Raw genomic sequence first — 25,442 nt, 5'->3', positions numbered from 1 at the left:
GATTATAGGCAGAAAACCAGACGATGACACATATCATATGGCATTGATTACAGTGGCAAACAGGGGACAGGCAAGCAAACAGTATAATCCAGTAAAGAACTACAGGTCCTTCTCAAAATATTAGCATATTGTGATAAAGTTCATTATTTTCCATAATGTCATGATGAAAATTTAACATTCATATATTTTAGATTCATTGCACACTAATTGAAATATTTCAGGTCTTTTATTGTCTTAATACGGATGATTGTGGCATACAGCTCATGAAAACCCAAAATTCCTATCTCACAAAATTAGCATATTTCATCCGACCAATAAAAGAAAAGTGTTTTTAATACAAAAAAACGTCAACCTTCAAATAATCATGTACAGTTATGCACTCAATACTTGGTCGGGAATCCTTTTGCAGAAATGACTGGTTCAATGCGGCGTGGCATGGAGGCAATCAGCCTGTGGCACTGCTGAGGTCTTATGGAGGCCCAGGATGCTTCGATAGTGGCCTTTAGCTCATCCAGAGTGTTGGGTCTTGAGTCTCTCAACATTTTCTTCACAATATCCCACAGATTCTCTATGGGGTTCAGGTCAGGAGAGTTGGCAGGCCAATTGAGCACACTGATACCATGGTCAATAAACCATTTACCAGTGGTTTTGGCACTGTGAGCAGGTGCCAGGTCATGCTGAAAAATGAAATCTTCATCTCCATAAAGCTTTTCAGCAGATGGAAGCATGAAGTGCTCCAAAATCTCCTGATAGCTGGCTGCATTGACCCTGCCCTTGATAAAACACAGTGGACCAACACCAGCAGCTGACACGGCACCCCAGACCATCACTGACTGTGGGTACTTGACACTGGACTTCTGGCATTTTGGCATTTCCTTCTCCCCAGTCTTCCTCCAGACTCTGGCACCTTGATTTCCGAATGACATGCAGAATTTGCTTTCATCCGAAAAAAGTACTTTGGACCACTGAGCAAAAGTCCAGTGCTGCTTCTCTGTAGCCCAGGTCAGGCGCTTCTGCCGCTGTTTCTGGTTCAAAAGTGGCTTGACCTGGGGAATGCGGCACCTGTAGCCCATTTCCTGCACACGCCTGTGCAAGGTGGCTCTGGATGTTTCTACTCCAGACTCAGTCCGCTGCTTCTGCAAGTTCCCCGAGGTCTGGAATCGGCCCTTCTCCACAATCTTCTTCAGGGTCCGGTCACCTCTTCTCGTTGTGCAGCGTTTTCTGCCACACTTTTTCCTTCCCACAGACTTCCCACTGAAGTGCCTTGATACAGCACTCTGGGAACAGCCTATTCGTTCAGAAATTTCTTTCTGTGTCTTACCCTCTTGCTTGAGGGTGTCAATAGTGGCCTTCTGGACAGCAGTCAGGTCGGCGGTCTTACCCATGATTGGGGTTTTGAGTGATGAACCAGGCTGGGAGTTTTAAATGCCTCAGGAATCTTTTGCACGTGTTTAGAGTTAACTCGTTGATTCAGATGATTAGGTTCATAGCTCGTTTAGAGACCCTTTTAATGATATGCTAATTTTGTGAGACAGGAATTTTGGGTTTTCATGAGCTGTATGCCAAAATCATCCGTATTAAGACAATAAAAGACCTGAAATATTTCAGTTAGTGTGCAATGAATCTAAAATATATGAATGTTAAATTTTCATCATGACATTATGGAAAATAATGAACTTTATCACAATATGCTAATATTTTGAGAAGGACCTGTATAACAACCAAACAGCTTATATACAGGGAGAGTGAGGAGAAAGCCAAGGCAAGCAGGTGAGGGTAATCAGGTGAGTACGAGAAACAGCTGCGACCAATGAAGGCTGAGGAAACTGAGGGAGAGAAGGTTAATGAACAGAATGAGAGCAGAGAAAGACATAATGAAGGATATCTAACAGAATAATGATACAAAAATTGACATAAAGACTAAAGTAAACCAGGCTGTATTTTTCATTTGGTCATTTTATTGTTAATTGTTTTTCTCGGTTTATTTGTTAAACAGATGAAAGCAAAACATAACACCAGTGGATCTTGACACCTGGTTTATAGAAAGCTTATATACATAAACTAGAATTTTCAGATCTATGTAAACTTCTTAGGCAGCTTACATGTTGTAATTCCGAGGTACTTACCTCATTGTAGGAGAATACTTATCACTGTACTGTATGTGTGGGTGGGTTCCTGTTTGCAGTGGGGTAGTTTTACTTTTTTATTTATTTGAAACACATTTAACAGAAGGAATTTCCCACCTAATAATGCCTTCTCTTTGCTCGCATATATTTGAACTTTTTACCCTTGCCCAGAGTGGTTGTTGCAATGGTAGAGGAAGCATTTCAATTTTAGTATATTGGGGATTATCTCACAGTAAATCTCTGTCCACCTACATGCTCTGCCCTACATTGCTTTAATGTGAGTCAGATTGTCACCGGGCTGTGTGCCACACAAATGCTAAGACAAAGACGTTCTCTTTCAGGTCTAATCCTTGTACTCCCTTCACTGCATTTGGCTTTACATGTCTGTGTTTGAATCTTTCTATTTATCTGCTAATAGTTTCTGTGAATCCAGTTTATTGATCTTTATGATTTAGTGAACGTTTGCAGTTCTGGATCTGTGTCAGGACACAGTGTTCAAAAGAGTGCACGTACACGTTTGTGCATCCATCAGCCTGTGCAAATAGCTTTTGTTCAAATTCTCCACCTACATTTTTGGCAAATGCTTAAAAGGTCACATGGAATCCAAGCAAACAGGTTAACAATGAAGTCTGTTAATCTTTATTTTCATTGTACATTTCAAATAGTTGACTAACGCCTGAAATATGCATGTATGCAGTTCCTTGAAGAAGGATTCATGGTCCTTGAACTCACATTTTGCCACAAACCTCAATGCATTTTAGGTGGATTTTAGGTAATAGATCAACACAAAGTATTTCAAAATTGTGAAGTGGAATAGAAATTATGCATGGTTTTCAATGCTTTTACAAAGCAAACTGAAAGAGTAATGCACAAAAGGGAACTCGGCTTCCTCTACTCTGATACCCCTCAAAAGAATTTAGTGCAACAAATTGCCTCTTTAGAAAACAAAGTCAACCTGTGTTTAATTTAATTGCAGTACACATTCTACTGTTCTCTAGAGCCCTCAAATTTTTGTTTCATGACATAATTGAACAAAAGGTTTAATCAAGACCACGGATCCCCACTAATGAGGTTATAAAACAATATCCAAATGTTTGAACATGTTACAGAGCATTGTTTAGTTCATCGTCTGAAAATGGAAAGAGTATGGAGCAAAACTGCAAGACTGCTCTAGTCTACTCTACTCATTCTTGTCATCTTCTGCTTCATCTGGGACCGGGTCGTGGGGGCCAAGAGAGATATAGTCCCTCAAGCCTATCCTGGGCCGACCCCTGGGCCTCCTCCCGGTGAGACGTGCCTGGAACACCTCCCTAGGAAGGCGTTCAGGAGGCATATGGTATAGATGCCCGAGCCACCTCAACTGGCTCCCCTCAATGTGAAGGAGAAGCGTCTCTACTCCGAGCCCCTCCCGGATGGCCGAGCTCCTCACCCTATCTCTAAGGAAGGGCCCGGCCAACCTACGGAGGAAGCTCATTTCAGCCGCTTGCATCCGGGATCTCGTTCTTTCGGTCATGACCCAAAGTTCATGGCCATAGGTGAGGGTAGGAACGTAGACCGACCAGTAAATTGAGAGCTTCGCTTTTTGGCTCAACTCTCTCTTCACCACAGAGGATCCCAGGATACTTGAACTTCTCCACTTGAGGCAGGAACTCCCCTCCAAACCACCCTTTTCCGAACGAGAACCATGGCCTCGGACTTGGAGGAGCTGATCTTCATCCAAGCTGCTTCACACTCCAGGGTCAGCAGGACCAAGTCATCTGCAAAAAGAAGAGATAAAATCCACCCGTTCCCAAACCAGACCCCCTCCGACCCTTGGCTGCAGCTAGAAATCCTGTCCATAATAGTTATGAACAGGACCTGTGACAACGGCAGCCCTGCCAGAGTCCAACACACACCAGGAACAGGTCCGACTAGTCTAGTCTAATAAGTCCAAAAGTTAAACATTTTGGCCTACATGCAAAACATCAAGTGTGGAGGAAAATTAACAAAACACATCTACTCAAAATGCCAGCCCAAGGGTAAAACATGGTGGTGGAAGCTTTGGTGCAGGAATATTTTTCTTCAGCAGGGAGAGGGAAGTTGGTTTTTAATGTTTCAGCGATGAGACCTGATTCTGATCAGGAACTATTTTATAAATCAGAATCTGACTGATTTACCAAGTTTGTGCACACAAACACGAAATTTGACTTCAGTTCCACTTTGCTCTCAATGAAGATATTTTAAATATAGATATAGAAGATAATAATAAGAATACATTAATTTGTATAGCTCTGTAGATTAACCATTAGGTTAACCAAACTGCATTACAATGAGTAAAATAAAATAAAACACATAAAACACAAGCAACAAAATAGTGTTAGGATGAAAAAAATACAACAAAAAAGAAAACAACAGAAAGATTTAAAAAAGTGTCACACTACTAGGTATCAAAAGCCATCCTAAAGATGTCTTTAGTCTTGACTTGGAGAGACCCAGATGAGAGTTGAGTCTTGATTTAGCTGGACGTTTATTCCAAAGTCTATGAGCTGCCACAGAAAAGGCTCGGTCACCCCAGTGCATATATTTAGACCTAGTCTCTTCCAACAGGTGCTGATTTGAGGCTTTCAAGACTTGACCATGCACACGAACCGTTGAAAGATTACACAAATACAACAGAGCTGAATTATTTAGATCTTTAGCAACAAGCATTAAGCACCTCAGTGCAACCATCTGTGAAACTCCTGAAGTTTACAGATGAACCACTGTCATCGGCCTGATCCAGGACAGTGATGAGTCTGCATACAAACAGGAGGTGGATCGGCTGGTACACTGATGTAGTCAGAACCACCTGGAACTTAACCCATTCAAGACTGTAGAGATGATGGTGGACCTTTGGAGAACACCACCCCCGCACATCCCTCTCAGCATCCTTAATAACACTATCTACTGTGGATCACTTTCTAGGAACTACCATTTCTCGAACCCTGAGATGGTCCTCACACATAGACAATGTTCTAACCGTACTTCCTGCAACTCAAGAAGTACAACCTTCCACAAGAGCTGCTGGTCATCTTCTACACTGCCATAATTCAGTCTGTGATGTCTTTGTCCATCTCAGTGTGGTTTGGGTCATACACAAAACAGGACAAGTCCAGACTGCAACAAACGATCACATCTGTGGAGAGAGTCATCAGGGCTGACCTACCCTCCATCCAGGACTTATACAGGTCAAGGGGTCAAGAAAAGGGCAGCTAACATCTCTGCAGACCCCACACATCCTGCACATAAACTGTTTAGACCAGAGGTGTCCAAAGTCGATCCTTGAGGGCCGGTTTTCTGCATGTTTTAGATGTTTTCCTATTTCAGCAACCCTGATTTCCATTGGTGGCTGATTTACAGCCTTTTGCTGAACTACAATTACATGAATCAGGTGTGTTAAAGCAGGGAAACATCTAAAACATGCAGGACAGTACTAACTTTAGACACCCCTGGTTTAGATGTGTACCTTCAGGTCAGTGCTACAAAGTGCTCTTTGAAAAAAACAGTCGCCGCAGAGACAGTTTCTTTCCCCAGGCTGTCTCTCTGATGAACACAATGAACACCTTACAGCTGCAGTAGCCAGCTTCTCTACTGGAAACAAAAAAATCATATCTGAACTATCACAACCTGCCTTTATTTTCTTTTTTTTATATAAAAAATGGCTGTACATACACATCCATGTACATACTGTTCCCTTTATCCTTATTTTATTTCCTCTGAAACTTATATATTTATTCTTAATGTCTGTGTGCTGTGGGCGCATGAAACTAAATTCAAATATCTTGTTTGTGCACATGATCTTGGCCAATAAAGCTGATTCTAATATATTTCTCAGCCCTAATATGTACTGTTTATATACTATAATTGCTTAAAAAATATTTTTTGTTGATATCTCTCATCCAATCCCAAAACAATACACTAAAGTTTATGGTTGTGATGTGACAAAATGTGTGAAAAGGTACAGGAGCATGCATACTTTTGCAAGGAACTGTAATATCATCTTCCCATCTTCTTAAGATTACCATACTCTTGTGACTTTTAACCCCTTGGCATTTCTGACTTACAGGTTACCAATCCTCCAGGGAGGGACTTTCAGTTTCATCACCCCTACTTTGGCCATTCTGGCTCTGCCAAAATGGCAGTGCCCAACCCCAAATGTACCAGAGTCATTGTCCATGCAGCTGCAGAATGGCACCAGTCCTCTGCCAGGGGAAAGCTCAGATGAAATCTGGATGTCAAGAATACGTGAAGTGAGTAAACTATTCACTGCAAGGAGAGAATAATTTCCAGCAACCCAGACAAGTAACTCTGTGCCAGAAAATAAGAACCACCAATAGGTTTGCATTGATTACAAATACATTAAACATGACCCAAAAACCTTGAACAACTCATGCTAAACCCTATAATCTGCCAGTAGGCAAGACTGCCTTTACAAGGAACATGTATTTATATGCTGTCATTTAAATTAACATTACACATGCTTTTTAAAGGTTTAGAATTCGGCTTAAGAAAATTTGAAAGTGAAAAAAGAGTGTAGATTTAACTGAAAACAATCTCAGTAAATAAAACAATACTAGTGAAAACTGTGGCCCATGTTTTAATACCACACAGTTTTCATAGATCTCTGCAGATCTATGAAATAAAAAGAGATCAATAAGGACATTCTGCCACGGTTGGTCTGGGCCTGGAGTAAACAACGGCGGTTCAGAGTTGCATCTTGTGTTTTTGACATATTTTCATATCTGTCCACCAATTTGCTGATCTGTACTGTGGTACCGGGCCACCACACAGACTCTTTGGCTTTGGCTCTGCATTTTGAGATTCTCTGGTGGCCTTCAGGCAAACACTAAACATCCTCTTCAGTCAGGGGAGGTGGTATCCCAAGACTTTCTCCTGAAGGGAGAAAAAGCAATCGAAGTCTGTTGATTCTGACATCAGATGACTCTGGTTGAGAACATGTTTAATTCAACCCCCTAAAACACACATACAAGATACATAGCTGATTAAAATAACAGGATTGGGTAAAAGGGAGATACAGAAAACAAACTTGTAAAAGGGAAAAGCCCTTTCAAACAATGCAGGAAACGAGTCCCACACAGAAAAACAACTACGTGATAGAATTACAAATAAAAAACAGAAACATTTTAACTATACAACATACCACATTGTAGTTCTTATTATTAAATAATTAAATTTATTGCCTGCGGCTGCTCTAATTACAATAAGCTTATAGTGTATAGCTTAGGGGAAGGTTGTGATACTGCTATCTGTGCTATTCCTTTTGGAAGTGAGAAGATTGTACAAAATCAAGAGCTACATTCTCCATATTGCATATTGCTCCATATTGCACGCACAGTTGGGCCCAGTGAGAGTTTTCTTTTGCTTATTGCATGTCTCATCAATTGGTATTAAACATATATAAATTTGTGGGATCAGCATATAATTGATAAGATGAAGTTGAAAACTAAATCTGATTCAGCACTAAACCTAAGGGGCATTTCACAGTTCTTTAAGAAATTTTGGGGACTTCATTTTATCATTTTAAGCCCAAAATCTAAAATATAAGACTGATCAAACCTAAGCTGGATCAGTTTACACTGAATAGAAATTCATTAAAACAAAGTTTGAGATAGATAAAGCATTTATTCTTTTTGCATAAACATAAAAGTTATGCTTGTTTTTAGGACCATCTAAGGGAGAGGCAAAAGTAAAAAATCAAAATATAACATAATGACGAGTAAAACATGAAGAAAAAAGTTTTACAGTGAGAACAGGTTCTCTAAAACAAAGTATTGTTGGAAAGGGGGACTAATTATGCAGAAACCATTACTGAACGTGACCATGGGAAATAAAAACTAACCAAAAAAATTAATTGGATTACATAATATTTGTGTCTACAATCAAAGAAAGGTAAGACAAGTTTATTTATATAGCACCTTTCATATACAAGGCGATAAAGTACAAGTGCTTTACAGGACATCAAAGGAAAGACAGTAAGAAGATAAAAAGCATAAACATAGAAGCACTACATAAAAACAAATATAGTAAAATACAAATATTAAAGGCATAAAAGATACAAATGTTTCAAACGGTTGATTAGGCAGATTGTTTGAACCAATGCTTCTGTAAACAAAAATGTTTTCACCCCTGAATTAAATGAATTACCATTTTCTCCACATCAAAGGTTTTCAGGTGTTTGTTCAGGAGCTGAGGAGCATATAAACTAGATTATCTCTCACCTTGTTTAGTTTTGGGCTTGGGAACACTGAGTAAGCAGGTTTCTGAAGACCTCAGGGGTCTACATGGTTCATATTTGACAAGCGACTTGGAAACTAACTTTTGGCCAAAGAGTTTCCAGAGAACCCAGTTTTTACCAGTGGATACATCTTTGCTCACTTTTTGACAGAGTTCTGCTTCCCTCTGCATGGACAGATTTTTTGCATTATATACTTCAAGTAAAAATTTGTTTGGCAATATTTATAACTATATCATGTTTGATGACAGTGAAAGCTGGGATATTTAAGACAAAGCTGCAGAGTTGTAATCATAAATCTATCTGTTGCAGTAAATTTACTAAGGGGCACTGCCAAATAAAGTTGCTTTGTTCACACCTGAAGCTCTTTTCACTATTGACTTAGCTGAGAACTTGCTGTATATACTTCTTAGCTTGATGTCTTTATTTTCTCAGCTGGAAATTACAAAAAACAAAGAACGAAAAAAAAAAATCCTACGTAATGGGGTCTCAGAGTACTGTAGCTGCAGCTAGGGAAAATGTTCAAACAGTACATAAGTAGATTTAATTTCTACTTTAACAATACTAATCATCCATTCATCCATCTATCCGTCCGTCGGTCCGTCCATCCATCCATCCATCCATCCATTTTTTAACCAGTTCTCTGAACTTATTCATTATAAAACCTTTTTGGTTTCATCATGATCTGTGGGGATTTGTTTTTCAGTTTTGTATTATTTTGCATTTAAGTTCATTTTTAGTTTTTGATTTTCTAACTGTTGTGTTCTCTTCACTTATTGTTATCCTAGTGTTTCTCCTTTGTCTAGTGTTTAGTTCTGTGTTAACCAGCATTCCAGTTGTGTCCTAATGGCCTGTATGTTTTCCTGTTCATATCTACAGTGCCTTGCGAAAGTACTAGGCCCCCTTGAACTGGTCAACCTCTTGCCACATTTCAGGCTTCAAACATAAAGATATACAATTTTTATTTTTGTGAAGAATCAACAAGAAGTGGGACACAATCGTGAAGTGAAACAAAATTTATTGGATGTGTCAAATCAGTTTTGCACATCGAGAGACTGAAATTCTTGCCCATTCTTCCTTGCAAAACAGCTGGAGCTCAGTGAGGTTGGATGGAGAGCGTTCGTGAACAGCAGTCTTCAGCTCTTTCCACAGATTCTCAGTTGAATTCAGGTGTGGACTTTGACTTGGCCATTTCAACACCTGGATACGTTTATTTGTGAACCCTTCCATTGTAGATTTGGCTTTATGTTTTGGATCATTGTCTTGTTGGAAGATAAATCTCCGTCCCAGTCTCAGGTCTCTTGCAGACTCCAACAGGTTTTCTTCCAGAATGGTCCTGTATTTGGCCCCATCCATCTTCCCATCAATTTTGACCATCTTCCCTGTCCCTGCTGATGAAAAGCAGGCCCAAACCATGATGCTGTCACCACCATGTTTGACAGTGGGGATGGTGTGTTCAGGGTGATGAGCTGTGTTGCTTTTACGTCTAACATATCGTTTTGCATTGTGGCCAAACAGTTCGATTTTGGTTTCTTCTGACCAGAGCACCTTCTTCCACATGTTTGGTGTGTCTCCCAGGTGGCTTGTGGCAAACTTTAAACAATACTTTTTATGGAAATCTTTGAGAAATGGCTTTCTTCTTGCCACTCTTCCATAAAGGCCAGATTTATGCAGTGTACGACTGATTGTTGTCCTATGGACAGACTCTCCCACCTCAGCTGTAGATCTCTGCAGTTCATCCAGAGTGATCATGGGCCTCTTGGCTGCATCTCTGATCAGTCTTCTCCTTGTTCAAGATGAGAGTTTAGAGGGACACCTGGGTCTTGGTAGATTTGCAGTGGTCTGATACTCCTTCCATTTCAATATGATTGCTTGCACAGTGCTCTTTGGGATGTTTAAAGCTTGGGAAATGTTTTTGCATCCAAATCCGGCTTTAAACTTCTCCACAACAGTATCTCGGACCTGCCTGGTGTGTTCCTTGGTCTTCATGATGCTCTGAACAGAACCCTGAGACTATCACAGAGCAGTCATTTGGGACAATATTGGATCATTCAGAGATCCTCTCTGAACTTCTGGAGTGAGTTTGCTGCACTGAAAGTAAAGTGGCCGAATAATATTGCACGACCCATTTTTCAGTTTTTTATTTGTTAAACAAGATTAACACATCCAATAAATTTCATTCCACATCATGATTGTGTCCCACTTGTTGTTGATTCTTCACAAAAAATTTGAATTTTATATCTTTATGTTTCAAGCCTGAAATGTGGCAAGAGGTTGACCAGTTCAAGGGGGCCGAGTACTTTCGCAAGTCACTGTATTAAATGTATTTGTTATGATCTTGCCTACCTTCTGCTTGCGTTAGGGTCCTCCTCAACCACCACCTCTTCTGATAGGGTTTTGAACGTGGAAGTGGAACATAATTGGGCTGGGTTTGATGTCATTTTTACTTTGCAGTCTTGACTCCAGTGGTATATTAAAGACTGCTTATAGGGCCCACATAATAGCTAATTTTATAATAATAGCAGCTAATTTCCCCTCAGGGATCAATAAAGTATCTTTGAATTGTATTGAATTGAATTGAGCTTAGGCTGCCAAATATTCAATGGCAAAATCTTTTTTTATTAAAACTATAGCCATCACATTTACCATCAAGACACATTTTTTTCAATTGCCATACAGCGCATTTTAGAATGGCCGTAGAAAATGAATAAATAAATCCAATTGGAACTGGTCTTAAATGTGTCCCTTCATAAAAAATGTGTTTCAGTGTGCCATAAGTCTTACAAAATATGAAAGAGGGACATGTTATATGTAACAGAAATGATGCTTGTAAATTGTGGTCAACAGTTAAAATTCAAAATGTCTGTCCCTGGCATGTCGGTTAAAATGTAGTGCCTCTTTCCTTTCTTTCTACAGATTCAGGGGGCAATCCTGGTTGCCTCCCTGCTCCAGATTGTCCTGGGCTTTTCTGGACTGGTAGGCCTTGTTCTTAAATTCATCGGCCCCTTGGCTATCGCACCTACCATCAACCTCATCGGCCTGTCACTGTTCATCGAGGCTGGGAAGAAATGTGGCAGTCACTGGGGAATTGCTGCTCTGTGAGTGTTGGATCTATGTGCCCAATACACAATTTTCATAGAAGTGTCTTCTTACCATAGAGAATCTGATAAGCTTCTCATGTGCCCAAACGTTTCACATCAGAGGTGTTCCATTGTCATCAGTCTTCTCATTTTCGGGAGTTTGGTAAAGGTTAAAACATGTTATGCACAAGTTACACATTATACATGTGCCTGTTTCAGACAGAAAAACTATGGGCTCACCCTCTCCTTTGATGGTATACTAAATAGCTGATCTAACCATACATAGCATGTGTTTCTCAGATGTTAAAAAAATGCTTTGAAAGTTGGCTCCATGCTGACATAAATCCCTCCCACAGATTTAACAGCTTTCTAGTCTGCCACATACCAGAGGTGTTCTACAAAATTCTGATCTTGGGGTTCCACTGAAGTCATAGTGAGGCATTCAAACTTGAATTGGTTTTCAAGGGTTGAAGTCAGCAAATATGACATATGCCCACATTATGGTACTACTACCTAGAATGCATAAAGAGTTTAGTAGTACATAAACACATCCTTCTGATGGAAGCTCCGAAATGACTAACTGCAGCGAGATTTAAAACTATTATGATTTTTTTTGCCAGTCCTATTTCTATAGGTCACTTGTGATGGCGTTTTCAGAAGTGCATCAGTGAATTGCTCCGCTGCAGCTATCTGTGACAGTATTTGTTTCACATTGTGAACAAACCTGAACCTTCTGGATAAATGTATCTGCTTGGAAGAACATACATTTATCTAATGCTATTTCATGCAAAGACAAAGTTCAAAAAGCACAACACAGGCGTCTGTAATGTGCTTCACGATTGCTGAGTACTACATATGCCTGAACACATGCAAGATTATTAAGCACAAAGGTTGTCTAAGACATAATCTCTGCAAGTAGTCCCTCCATGATTAGGGATTTGATATCTAGACAATAATTACATTTACTTGTGATAAAGTCAGTATGCTTTGGTTTAATTCAATTAAAGAAAATAATTATGCACATTTCTTCATACTGCTGCTACAGTATATCAGATAACATTATTATCATTAACAATTGTAATACAGTAAAGCTATCTTGAACATTTACTGATTATTGTTTTGATTTTGAGATACAGACACATATATAAGGAGCAAGAGAACATGAGGTTGACAGTTACTCTTTTTAAAAATCAATCACCTATTTCCTCTACTTATGATGAGGATTTGCATTTTGAAAAATCTGGGTTTTAATTCTACTTCAGGCACAATTGGCGAGTGTCAGTGTCAGTTACATTTTTGTTTTACCAGATGCAAACAGTAGTGGAAGGCAACATTTGAATTTAAAACTGGGTTTAAGCTGTTTTGCTTGAAATAATAACCTTTTCTATCCTTCAGCTTTTATAAAGTAGCACATGAAGTTTAACAATCAGATGATAGCTGATTGGGTCTGCAGTTGGAGTCTGCAAATTACTTAACAGAAATGCTGATTTCATCTTTCTAACTGTACACTCAAAAGTGCATCACTTTGATCAAAGAAATGGTCAGCACTCCTTTTGTTTCTCTGACAAACGAATAGGAGTGACATGAGAGACTAAAATACAAACTTTTTGACAGGTGACCTTTGACCTTAAGGGGGGTGATGGGGGCCGGGAGGTCATGGGGTCAACAGGGGTGTGTCCAAGGGGCGTAACCGTGGATGCTGATTGGTTGTCGTCATTAGGGGCGATACCTTATATGAACCAATTATAATACCAGGGTGTGTTTATGGGTGTTACGGGGGAAGGCCTTAAATGAACCAATTAAAACACAGGGGTGTGTATGTTATAAATAGAACAAGAAAAATATGGTATTATCAGAAACTGTATGGCATCAGCACCAATTAAAAATAGAGGGGTGTGTTTTTAAGCCTCGTTAAACCTTGAATAACCCAATGGGGCGTGCTTTAGTGTTTACTTTAAATACAGGGATAAAACTCTGCACTTTACATGCAGCATTCGTTGGAAAAGAACACCCGTTCAACAATGGCTAGAGTTAAGAGAGTTAATCGTTAAGCGGAGGAGAAACGCAACACATGCCAAGATGATGAACAAGCAACTGCATCATCTATATCATCTACTTCCTCATCTGAGATACCTATCGGAATTCCTGTCATAACATACTCTACCGATGATGAGGATCCAACATCAACTTCAACAACCACGGTTGAAAATCAGACCTCGGGTCGGCCAAGAGGTACGTCAGTTCTGTGTGAAACCCCAGTGACCGTCTACCAGCGTTCATCCCATGAATTGAATGCTCCTAAGAAATCAACATACTACATCTGCAGGGTACAAAGACCCCCGTTCGACACTCTGCAGGAAGAATGGTCTTTGGAGCCATATGGCCTGAGTGGTAGCTGGGGTTACATTTTCATGTATGAAACAGGAGAGCTTTGCCTGTATCAATTGGACCAAGACGAGGTATTTAATGGATCATTGGCTTTGTGTGCTCTCACGCACAGCGACTGGGTTGTGTTAAGGCTTGCAATCCCGCACCTTAATGATAGCCCTGAAGCAGTCTCAATGCAGGAGAGGGAGGAAGAAGAAGAAGAGGAAAATGAACTGTCTCCTTGACCTGCAAAATGGGCGAGAATGTTTCATATACCATCCGCTGTTAAAATAGCTGAGGGAGAACCTCTCTTTAGCGCAGTGTGGGGGTCAAAAACCACATAAAATGGTCGCTGGTCTTTTCGGGCAAGCAGACGCAAGAACAACCGAACGAACGCCTCAGATCTGTTTGTGTTGGAGGCTTTCAATCAGGACTGCGGCATATTCAAGACAATGCTGGCTCTGCCGTTTGAAGCTTGGGCAGAGAAGATGAGTGAAATTGGACAGCGTCTTTTCGACCTTTTCCACAACTCACGCAGTTGGATCGATGTCATGTCAGTGAAAAAAACGCTGACGTTTCCTGTTTTACGTCTAAAACAAACCCTCTTCTGAGGACACGCCCCCTTCCTATGATATATATATGAGGGGATAACAGCAAGCTCACAGACACTGAGAACTGAATCCTGAGAATGAGTGAGCCAACACCATACAAGGATCTCTACAACCACCGAGCAGAGATCCACTTCTCTCCTGAGCACAATGAAAGCTTCAACATTGGACCATATCAACCGCCTTCCCCGGACCTCTTCTCACCATCCACCTCAACGTCCTCATTCTCAGAGACCCACTTCAGTCCTGCATCACCTACAGGATACAACATGAAAATGTATCAACCGCTTTCTCCAGACCTCTACTCACCATCGCCGCTATTCATGGCTGAGTCTGTAGACGCGAATGTCCTGCCTGAAGACATGAAGGTGGTCGTGGAGGATGAAGTAGCTACCAGCTACTCACCCTCTACCGAAGCCCCTACACAAACCCTGGAACTGATGCAGGACCCTCAGCCTTCAGCAGAGGATGAGAGTAACCAGGGGGACGAAATTGATGGTTGGTTCTCAACCACCCTCATCAATACGGTGAAAACAGCGATACTTCATTTATTCAACTTAACCTCTTTGAACTATCTCAGAGAAACCTGCTATGGGTGCACAACGAACCACCCGAGCCAGCGTCAGCACCAATGCCTGGAGGTATTGGGGGAGGATTATTACCAAGTCAACTTTCAATGCATCGTACAACGACTCGTAACCCCCAAACTCGTTCCTGCTATTCAGAATTTTCTGGTACTTTGACACATACAAGCGGATGACTTCAGAGTGAAAACGATTGCAGAGACAGTTTTATATGAACTGAAATCGGTACAAGGCATCCACAGTGCAATAGCGCACGTTTATGATCGCATGGTCGAAGAGAAACACTTCAAACAACTTAACTCTGTTTCAGAGTGCTACGGACTGACAAACTGATCTCACATGTTTGATGACTTGTTGTATCATTTTTAGTATTCCAGTACTTTAATTAATTTGCATTATAGGATTTTTCTTCTTTTTTTTTCTTTTACTATTAAATACATTTAAAGTGGGAACATATTAACCTTTCCCGAAAGTGTTGTTTAAAAGCTTGTAGTGTCTGAATTCATCTGCATTATCTGATTCTTCTTCTTTTTTTTCTTTTTTCTTTTTACTATTAAATACAAAAATAAATAAAAAAGGGATAAATCTACCCACCGGTGTATTTTTTTCTCATTATTTGACAAGTAATCGTCAGAGTGAGCATAAGGCAGAGATGGCAGGAAGCCGGTTGATGAAGAAAGTATATTATAGCCCTTCAAATCCGGGAAGTTTTGGGGGTGTAGATAGGCTGAGGAGGGTTATGCAAGATGAAACGGGAAAGAAGGTTGCGGTTGAAAAAGTTAAAGATTTTTTATCAGGAGAAGATACCTATACTCTACATAAACCTTCAAGAATAAAGTTCCCGAGAAACAGAGTTTTTGTCACCAGACCGTTGAGGCAGTTCCAGGCTGATCTCTGTGACATGCAAGCTCTGGCCAAGGAAAATGATGGTTATAATTATTATTAAGTCATTGACATCTTTTCAAAAAGGGCGTATGTATGAGTTTTGAAGAGGAAAACAGCCGCTGAGGTGGTAAAGGCATTTGAATAAATTGTTAAAGAAAGTCAGATCCCCAAAAAACTTCAGACTGATGCCGTTAAAGAATTTTTTAACAAGAAATTTAAGGTTTTAATGGAGCAACACGGTATTGAACATTTCACGACAGCGAGTGAAGCAAAAGCTTCAGTGGTTGAGAGATTTAACCGCACATTAAAAACAAGGATGTGGAGATATTTTACAGCTAACAACACCCGGCGGTACGTCGATGTCCTGCAAAACCTAGCTTGAAGCTACAACCATACCTACCACTCCAGCATTAAAATGAGCTGTATTGAAGTGACCTCAGAAAATGCCTTTCAAGTGTTTCAGAATCTGTATGATGTCAAGTCCAACAGATATTGCAAGGACTCAGTGACAACGTTTAAACAAGGGGATCTTGTCAGAATATCCAACGTCCGTGGAGTGTTTGACAAAAAATACGAACAGAGTTTTATGGATGAAGTATTTACAGTGTATGAGCGGATACCCCGATCTCCTCCTGTATACAAACTCAAAGATTTGGATGGAGAACCTATCGAGGGTTCCTTTTACGCAGAGGAACTTCAAAAAGTAAAAATATTTAACGACAAGATGTATCAAGTGGAAAACATATTAAAACCACGTATGGTCAAGGGTGTCAAACAGGTTTTTGTAAGCTGGAAAAACTGGCCTGAGAAATTCAACAGTTGGAAAAGTTTGATGAACTTCGAAACGTATAAAAAGGTTTGCACTAAACCTCACAGTTGACACAGCATCATGAACCGTCAGGTAGAGGATGATGGCTTTTACGTTAACCTTCCCTCTAACGCTAGCATGGAAGTGTTTAAAAATAATACCAGTTCGAGTTTCCGAGTAAATTTAGCTCAACATATTGATTTAGAAGGCCAATGGATGGTTGCATTAGCAGAGATTTCATACCCTCATACATGAAATAATTTACCGGATCATAATGCCTACTTTGAATGGAGTAAGGTTGGCGATGTGGAGATCAATACGCAAAGGATCAGAAGTGGCTACTATAACAGCGTTATTCAACTCGAGACAGAGACCTTCAGGAAGGTGTTGATATAAGCTTTGAAGATTGTGTCACTGCTCTTTTCAAAATGTCACACCTCTGTGATGTTAGCAAGGCGATAACCACACTGCAATGCTTTACAAAACTCTACACTCACCCACACACCCGTCAGAGCTCTGTCCTCAACACCATGCATGCAGGGACCTGACTGGTTATTTATTTCAGCGCATGTGCGGCAGAGAGTGAACACAAGTTTACCTCGGGAACTTCTGTAAGGTAAAACAGGGAAAAAGAGGCCTCGCGGTGGGTAGACCACAACTTTGATTATACCGAAGTAGCTGCTGGGGTCATCAAAATCTTTGCATATGATGGTGGGGTGACCGAGGGGAAAAACGCAGTTGGCGTTTACATAAGGATACAGAGACGTGTAATCCACATAATGTACAGTTTCACCCGGCCCCGCTGGGTACCTCAGTCTCATAGCGCAGGTGTGTTCACCATACAGAGCATCCCGGGGTGATAACGGTTCAGGTGCGTTAACTTTCTCAAGAAAGCTGATCACGCCCGGATGGGTTTTTTTCATTTCAGTCCACTCATGCTCCCAGATGACCTCGAGACGAAGGCCGTACACAGTTTGGAGCACCTTGCTTCTCTCGATTGTCGCTGCGTAAAACTGTTCAAATGCTACCCCTCTCAACGGACACTTGTCATGAGGCATGTAACACTTTTTACAGCCGTGGAAAAAACAGCCGTAAAATTCAAACGCAACTTTGACACCGTTAATCTCTGCATACCCATCCACAGAATATGGACCAATTTTCTTTTCACCCCTATTTAAAGCATGCTCGATAAATATGGTTCTGCTGTCTGCAATCCAGCTGAGCCATTGAATGGACACGCTGGAGAACGTTTTACTGCTACGTCTGTAATCCAGAGGTGAGGGAATGGCTAAGGTTTTAGGAGGAAGGAAATTGGTTACAAAAACCTTCATGCATGCAGATGCTATTGTGATGCATTTCAACGGATCCACACTTGTCTCCTTAAAGAACTCATCTCTGAATTTTAAGCAGCCTTGAGAAAGAATTTCAACGTCATTTTTACAATAACGAATAGCTTCTTTCTTAAAGTCAAATACCTCTTTGCTCGCTTTTCTGTACCAGCTGCTAAACACCTGTTGTTCTTGAAGACTCATGTGTTCTACAGCATAGCAGAATGGAGCAGGATATGACCCCACGTTCCGGAGGCGCTCTTCGGAGGAGAACAGGTGGGGGAAAAAACCCTTGCTTTGATCGGTAAAGCCTAACGCTTTCGGCATGGCACTCAGCTTCATACACATGAAGGACAGGCTATCAATGTATTTTAACCTGTAATCAGGATCGGTTAAACAGAGAACTTTACTTCCTAGCATGATGAGATGAGGTGTAATACCTAACTGCAGCATTGCTGTGAGAATCAGGTAGCTGTCATACCCACGCGCATTGTGCGCTATTAAGGTGAAACCTCTGTACAAAGGTCTCATGAAATGGAGAAGAAATTTTTGGGTGCAGTCTAACCCATAAGCATGCCATTCATCACCTTTCATCGTTTAGCACAGACCAGAAAGGGGGTGTGCACGCCGCTCTCATTGATGAAGCATTCAAAATCATAAAAAATCAGTTTATCATCAAGCTGATTAATTGCACTGCAAGGCTGAATGTAACACTTATGATCATCGCATGTAATGTCTAGGCCGGGAGGTACATTTTCACCGCGAATACAGCATTTTACATTACACAAGTGTGGTTTATTCGGTTTACTGATTGGAATAACGTATATCCTTTTGCATATTTTACAAGTTTACAAGTTTTACCAACTTACAGTCACTCATAGGTCTGTCAGCATTATTTCTTTTGCGCAGTTCCCTGTGTCTGCTGAAACATGAAGAATTACGACAGATTCTTTGACAGCCTGCACAGGTGACAGGATTGCTAATTTCTTGCATACATTTATATGTTTGACACACTGAACAATAACCTTCACAATGGTGTGTGTTTGTATTCTCATAGCTGGTGTAACAGTATCCACAGATATATCTGCACCCTATAAAACCTTTGAGACTTTTTATCCCATAGTAATGACCTTGAAATAACAGCATAAACAGAAGGTTTGAACGATCAGGGAAACTGGTCTCAAATTTACACAGAGCTGTAGAGCCCGTGGTTCTGTGAAACACTACAATTTTTCTCTTCAGAATGTTTTCAAATTTACCAATATCACTAAAAGTAACTGCTGTTTGCTCATCAAGGCCTGCCTGGTCCTGCCATTTTCTCCCCAGTTCTACAACACGGTCATCATTAATCTCAGGGTCAGAGACGTGTGCGAGGCAGATTGCAAAGCATAACTTATTACCGGTATTATCTACAACATACAGGTGACGCATTTTCTTATTAATCAGTTCACAGTCTAACGTTCCTGTAGCCTTACGTTTAGACCCTCCTGCAGGGTCATTAACTACCTGAAGAACAAATTCCAGGTTATTATCTACAGGTACATCAGCATTCAATTGTACTAAATGGTCCAGAAAGTTCTCAAAAGCAGGCAGGATCATATTTCCATCATCGGTAACAGTAAATGTGACATGATGATTGAGATTTTCACCCACTAACTCCAGCTGCACAACGTCGTTACGTCTGGTTAAAGATTTTGTTACCTTACGCTGCGCAGCACAGCGCTCATAAATAAACGATAATAATAGTTTTAAAATAAACGAGTTTTTTAAGGGGGGAAGTGAACTCCTATAACTTTATTACTTGTAGGTTTATAAACGAATTTTGAAATACTATAACTTACTCCGGATCTGGGCGATAAAACCTCCAGATTTCGCTTCTTGTTGTACGGGACTTATGCGCTTGTGTGAAACGCTGCCTTGATCTTTGAAAAGCGACCTTCTGGTGGGCGGCTTCAGGTTCGCATCTTTGGGTGCATCTGTAAACGGATTTATATGATATTTTATTGAACTATGCTTAAAATACATATATATATATATATTGTTCTTTTTATTTATTTTCACCCACCTTGCTGCTCTTTAGTCTGCTTGATCAAATCAGCTGGTGCTGCTGCTTCTTTCATAGATTTGTTCTCCGTCAAATCTGTAAACAGTTTTATCTGAGGATTAAAACAAGTCTCTAATAATACACATTCACTCTCAAAGAAAACACATTTTTTTTTAGGGCTTACTTTCTGGCCTGGGAGCAGCTGGTAACTTATCCGGTGTGTTTTCAGGGGAAATGATGATAATTTGTGGAGGCGTATTTAACGATTCAGATTTTAATTCTTTGTTAGAAGAAAGTTCAGATGTTGTCGGGTTTTCTTTTTTGGAGATAATCCGCCTTCTCAACTTTGATTGTCGGGGGCAAGGTCGATTCCAGCCGCTGATCCCTCCAACTTGATCATTCGGGTTTACCTCTCTCATCAAATCTATAAATGTGTTCAATGTTAGCTGATTTATTCGTTAACTATAAAATATTGTTGCATTTAACATTACTTACCATATTCAGATTGTGTCAAGATGAAATCCTCAAGGTCATCAGTGGTGGGTTCTAAGACAAAGAAACAATATATATATATATATATATATATATATATATATATATATATATATAAACAATATTAGAGAACATTCACATGCATTTAATGATTTCTTACAGATGAATACTTACTTCTAAAGATGGCATTGTACTTCTGAGAATCATTAGAAGCAGATGCTGCTATTTCTTTGTTTCCTGAAATATGTACTGACATATTTTTCTTGTCAGTACTGGTATTTTCAATGTAACAAGTTTAAACTACAGTTCTACTAGTATTTTTCAGTGTAACAAGTTTATACCTTTTTTAGCTGCAGCAGACCTGACGATGATGTAGGCAACACTGAAGTCTCTGTGACTACTGTGAAACTAAACCTGTTTTTATTGCCAGCACACTGAAATGCAAAAAAAAGAGGTCCAATTACCATACAGGTCCTTCTCAAAATATTAGCATATTGTGATAAAGTTCATTATTTTCCATAATGTCATGATGAAAATTTAACATTCATATATTTTAGATTCATTGCACACTAACTGAAATATTTCCGGTCTTTTATTGTCTTAATACGGATGATTTTGGCATACAGCTCATGAAAACCCAAAATTCCTATCTCACAAAATTAGCATATTTCATCCGACCAATAAAAGAAAAGTGTTTTTAATACAAAAAACATCAACCTTCAAATAATCATGTACAGTTATGCACTCAATACTTGGTCGGGAATCCTTTTGCAGAAATGACTGCTTCGATGCGGCGTGGCATGGAGGCAATCAGCCTGTGGCACTGCTGAGGTCTTATGGAGGCCCAGGATGCTTCGATAGCGGCCTTTAGCTCATCCAGAGTGTTGGGTCTTGAGTCTCTCAACGTTCTCTTCACAATATCCCACAGACTCTCTATGAGGTTCAGGTCAGGAGAGTTGGCAGGCCAATTGAGCACAGTGATACCATGGTCAGTAAACCATTTACCAGTGGTTTTGGCACTGTGAGCATGTGCCAGGTCGTGCTGAAAAATGAAATCTTCATCTCCATAAAGCTTTTCAGCAGATGGAAGCATGAAGTGCTCCAAAATCTCCTGATAGCTAGCTGCATTGACCCTGCCCTTGATAAAACACAGTGGACCAACACCAGCAGCTGACACGGCACCCCAGACCATCACTGACTGTGGGTACTTGACACTGGACTTCTGGCATTTTGGCATTTCCTTCTCCCCAGTCTTCCTCCAGACTCTGGCACCTTGATTTCCGAATGACATGCAGAATTTGCTTTCATCCGAAAAAAGTACTTTGGACCACTGAGCAACAGTCCAGTGCTGCTTCTCTGTAGCCCAGGTCAGGCGCTTCTGCCGCTGTTTCTGGTTCAAAAGTGGCTTGATCTGGGGAATGCGGCACCTGTAGCCCATTTCCTGCACACGCCTGTGCACGGCGGCTCTGAATGTTTCTACTCTAGACTCAGTCCACTGCTTCCGCAGGTCCCCCAAGGTCTGGAATCGGCCCTTCTCCACAATCTTCCTCAGGGTCCGGTCACCTCTTCTCGTTGTGCAGCGTTTTCTGCCACACTTTTTCCTTCCCACAGACTTCCCACTGAGGTGCCTTGATACAGCACTCTTGGAACAGCCTATTCGTTCAGAAATTTCTTTCTGTGTCTTACCCTCTTGCTTGAGGGTGTCAATAGTGGCCTTCTGGACAGCAGTCAGGTCGGCAGTCTTACCCATGATTGGGGTTTTGAGTGATGAACCAGGTTGGGAGTTTTAAAGGCCTCAGGAATCTTTTGCAGGTGTTTAGAGTTAACTCGTTGATTCAGATGATTAGGTTCATAGCTCGTTTAGAAACCCTTTTCATGATATGCTAATTTTGTGAGATAGGAATTTTGGGTTTTCATGAGCTGTATGCCAAAATCATCCGTATTAAGACAATAAAAGACCTGAAATATTTCAGTTAGTGTGCAATGAATCTAAAATATATGAATGTTAAATTTTCATCATGACATTATGGAAAATAATGAACTTTATCACAATATGCTAATATTTTGAGAAGGACCTGTATTAGCTATTCATTGCACTGTTTCTTGTGGACATAACTCAGTGAACTCTGACATGGGAAGCTGTCTCTATAAACTTTACCAAAATCAAAAAACAAGAATTTCCTTTTAGAAGTATGTATTAACAATGAGAAACCAGCGAACGTTGACATACATCAGGCCCCTGGGGGTCTCACCTGTTCATGAACCTACGGATTGACTCTTTTGGTGCAGGGGGTTGGGAGAGTTCTAATTACTTTATTGCCCTGTGTCACACACTTGGTCAGGAAATTGAATCAGAAGGCCGAGGGTGATGTTGACTGGGAGTTCAGTTACAGAATAACTGTTTCAGTGAGTCCCTCAATAACCTTTGCTCTAAGATGAAAAAAAAAAATTTTTTTAGAAAAGCTACAGGTAACTAAAATTATCATTCCTTTTCCTGAAATGGAGTCTCTCATGATTCAAAACAAACACATCATTGCTAGAGTCAATTTATAACTTGGAAACAGTATACTGAGGGCTCATAAAGTTTTTCTGTTAATTTCATTTTTTTGTCTTACTTCTTTCTTCTGCTTTCCAGTCTGTTGACGCAGAAGTGGAAGGTTTGCTCGTGCTACCAATGTAGGGAAGCACAATCTTTATTTACTTTTAGGTCTTTTCTATTTTGAACTGATTTAGACTGGCTCATATATTCAGCAAATAGGTCCTGCTGTAAAGCAAAATTAACTTACAATTCTGTCAGGTTACACAGTTCATTTATTAGGATTTCATGTGACAGGCCAGCATTAAGTTGAGTATACCTTTAAAATATAAAAGGATGCATGTCTTTTTTAGATGTATTAATGCCTGAAAAACATACAGATTATTAATAACACCCTTAAACACACCCCTGGGTTGTAATTGGTTCATTTAAGGCCTTCCCCGTAACACCCTTAAACACACCCCTGTATTATAATTGGTTCATTTAAGGTATTGCACCTAATGACGACAACCAATCAGCATCCACGGTTACGCCCCTCGGACACACCCATGTTGACCCCATGACCTCCCCGCCCCCATCACCCATGACTCCCCCCCCCCCCCCCTTTAAGGTCAAAGGTCACCTGTCAAAAAGTTTGATTAAAGGGTGTATTTTAGTCTCTAACATGCAGTGTGCAGAAACAGCTGAATGACGGGGGCAACTTTACTCCATACAGAGAGAGGTAACTCCAGTTACCCTGCAGCGTTCTCCAGCATCTTGTTAAAGAACTTTGACATTTTTGTCAACACATCTCCAGCTTACTGGATATTTTCTCTTTTTCAGAGCATTCCTCTTTAACCCAGTAGATGTGTGTGTCTTCACTATGTCAAGCTGTCTAAATGCTAGTTGCCAATGTGCTGCCATTTGCTTGGTTAATTTCCAACTTGTTTTAGCAAGTAAGCTTCCAATAACACTATAAGTATTAGTCTGCAATAATACTAATAGTAGTAATAATAATAAAACCACAATGATTAATCTTATACTAGAGTAATCATTGTGGTTTTAAAATGTCCACCTCATACACATCCTGGTACTGTAGATGGACAGGAACCAGTCAGATGCTTCTTGTTCCCTACCCCCTTTAATACAGAGACAAACACAATGGTTTAAATATCTTTATTGTAGGACTGCACTGACACATCTTTTCCTAATCCTTTAGACTTACCTTTCAACATCCTACCTAACCATAGGCAGAAATCCTGAGGGGCACACAGGGGATGCCCCCTTCAAAAATCATTAACAACACACAAAAAAAATTATAGTATAGCAATGTACTTGTACTTGTCGTCTTCCGCTTATCCGGGACTGGGTTGCGGGGGCAGCAGACTCAGCAGAAACACCCAGACGTCCCTCTCCCCAGACACCTGGAGCGTTTCCAGGCCAGCCGGGTGACATAGTCCCTCCAACGTGTCGTGGGCCGTCCCCTGGGCCTCCTCCCGGTGGGACGTGCCTGGAACACCTCCGGAGGAAGGCGTCCAGGAGGCATCCGGTATAGATGCCCGAGCCACCTCAACTGGCTCCTCTCGATGTGGAGGAGCAGCGGCTCTACTCCGAGTTCCTCCCGGATGGCCGAGCTCCTCACCCTATCTCTAAGGGAGTGCCCAGCCACCCTATGGAGGAAGCTCATTTCAGCCGCTTGTATCCGGGATCTCGTTCTTTCGGTCATGACCCAAAGTTCATGGCCATAGGTGAGGGTAGGAACGTAGACCGACCGGTAAATTGAGAGCTTCGCCTTTCGGCTCAGCTCTCTCTTCACCACAACGGACCGGCACAGTGCCCCCATTACTGCAGCAGCCACAGTATAGCAATGTTTGTTTTAAAAAAAGTACAACTCAAGCGATTTAAATTAGAAATGTGAAAAGCGTTTAATTATTGAAAGATCATGACCCCACCCACCTCACCCCCATTATACAAAGGAGCTTGGTCCAAATGTCGTTTCCAATGGGTGGGGCTACCAGCAGCTTTTCTGGCAGCACCATGTTTCATTGAGCAACAGGCTCACCCGATGAGGAAACTGCAGCAATGTGTAAAAGCCAGTAAATAATTTATTAATAATTTATTATATAATCATCATTCAACAAGCACAGAGTTGTAACATGAAAAGTGACATTTCTCCCATTTTGTCCAAAATCAGCCTCTTTTTTTTAACAGCTCGCTGATTAAGCAAATTGCTTAGCTTATGATGGTTATCAAGTTCAAACGAGTACGTAGTATAGCAGCAGTGACGGGACAGAGGAGAACACCAGAAGAAGGTGGGGAGAGAAAGAGAGAAGT

At 40.7% G+C, this 25,442-nt stretch overlaps 1 protein-coding gene across 2 annotated transcripts in view; it reads left to right on the top strand.

Annotated features, from left to right (window-relative positions):
* Positions 1 to 25,442, top strand: part of si:dkey-106n21.1 (solute carrier family 23 member 2) — a 103,054-nt gene that overhangs the window by 31,144 nt on the left and 46,468 nt on the right. For both annotated transcript variants that reach the window (XM_047349212.1, XM_047349205.1), the window contains exons 4-5: positions 6,211 to 6,394; positions 11,314 to 11,495. In XM_047349212.1, coding sequence (XP_047205168.1) covers positions 6,211 to 6,394; positions 11,314 to 11,495 — 366 coding nt within the window. The remainder of the gene's footprint in view (positions 1 to 6,210; positions 6,395 to 11,313; positions 11,496 to 25,442) is intronic.

The sequence above is a fragment of the Girardinichthys multiradiatus genome, chromosome 2 (assembly GCF_021462225.1).
Source record: "Girardinichthys multiradiatus isolate DD_20200921_A chromosome 2, DD_fGirMul_XY1, whole genome shotgun sequence".
Classification (NCBI taxonomy): Eukaryota; Metazoa; Chordata; class Actinopteri; order Cyprinodontiformes; family Goodeidae; genus Girardinichthys; species Girardinichthys multiradiatus.
Note: the sequence above shows the minus strand (reverse complement) of the source record. Positions and strands in the feature narration are given on the sequence as shown.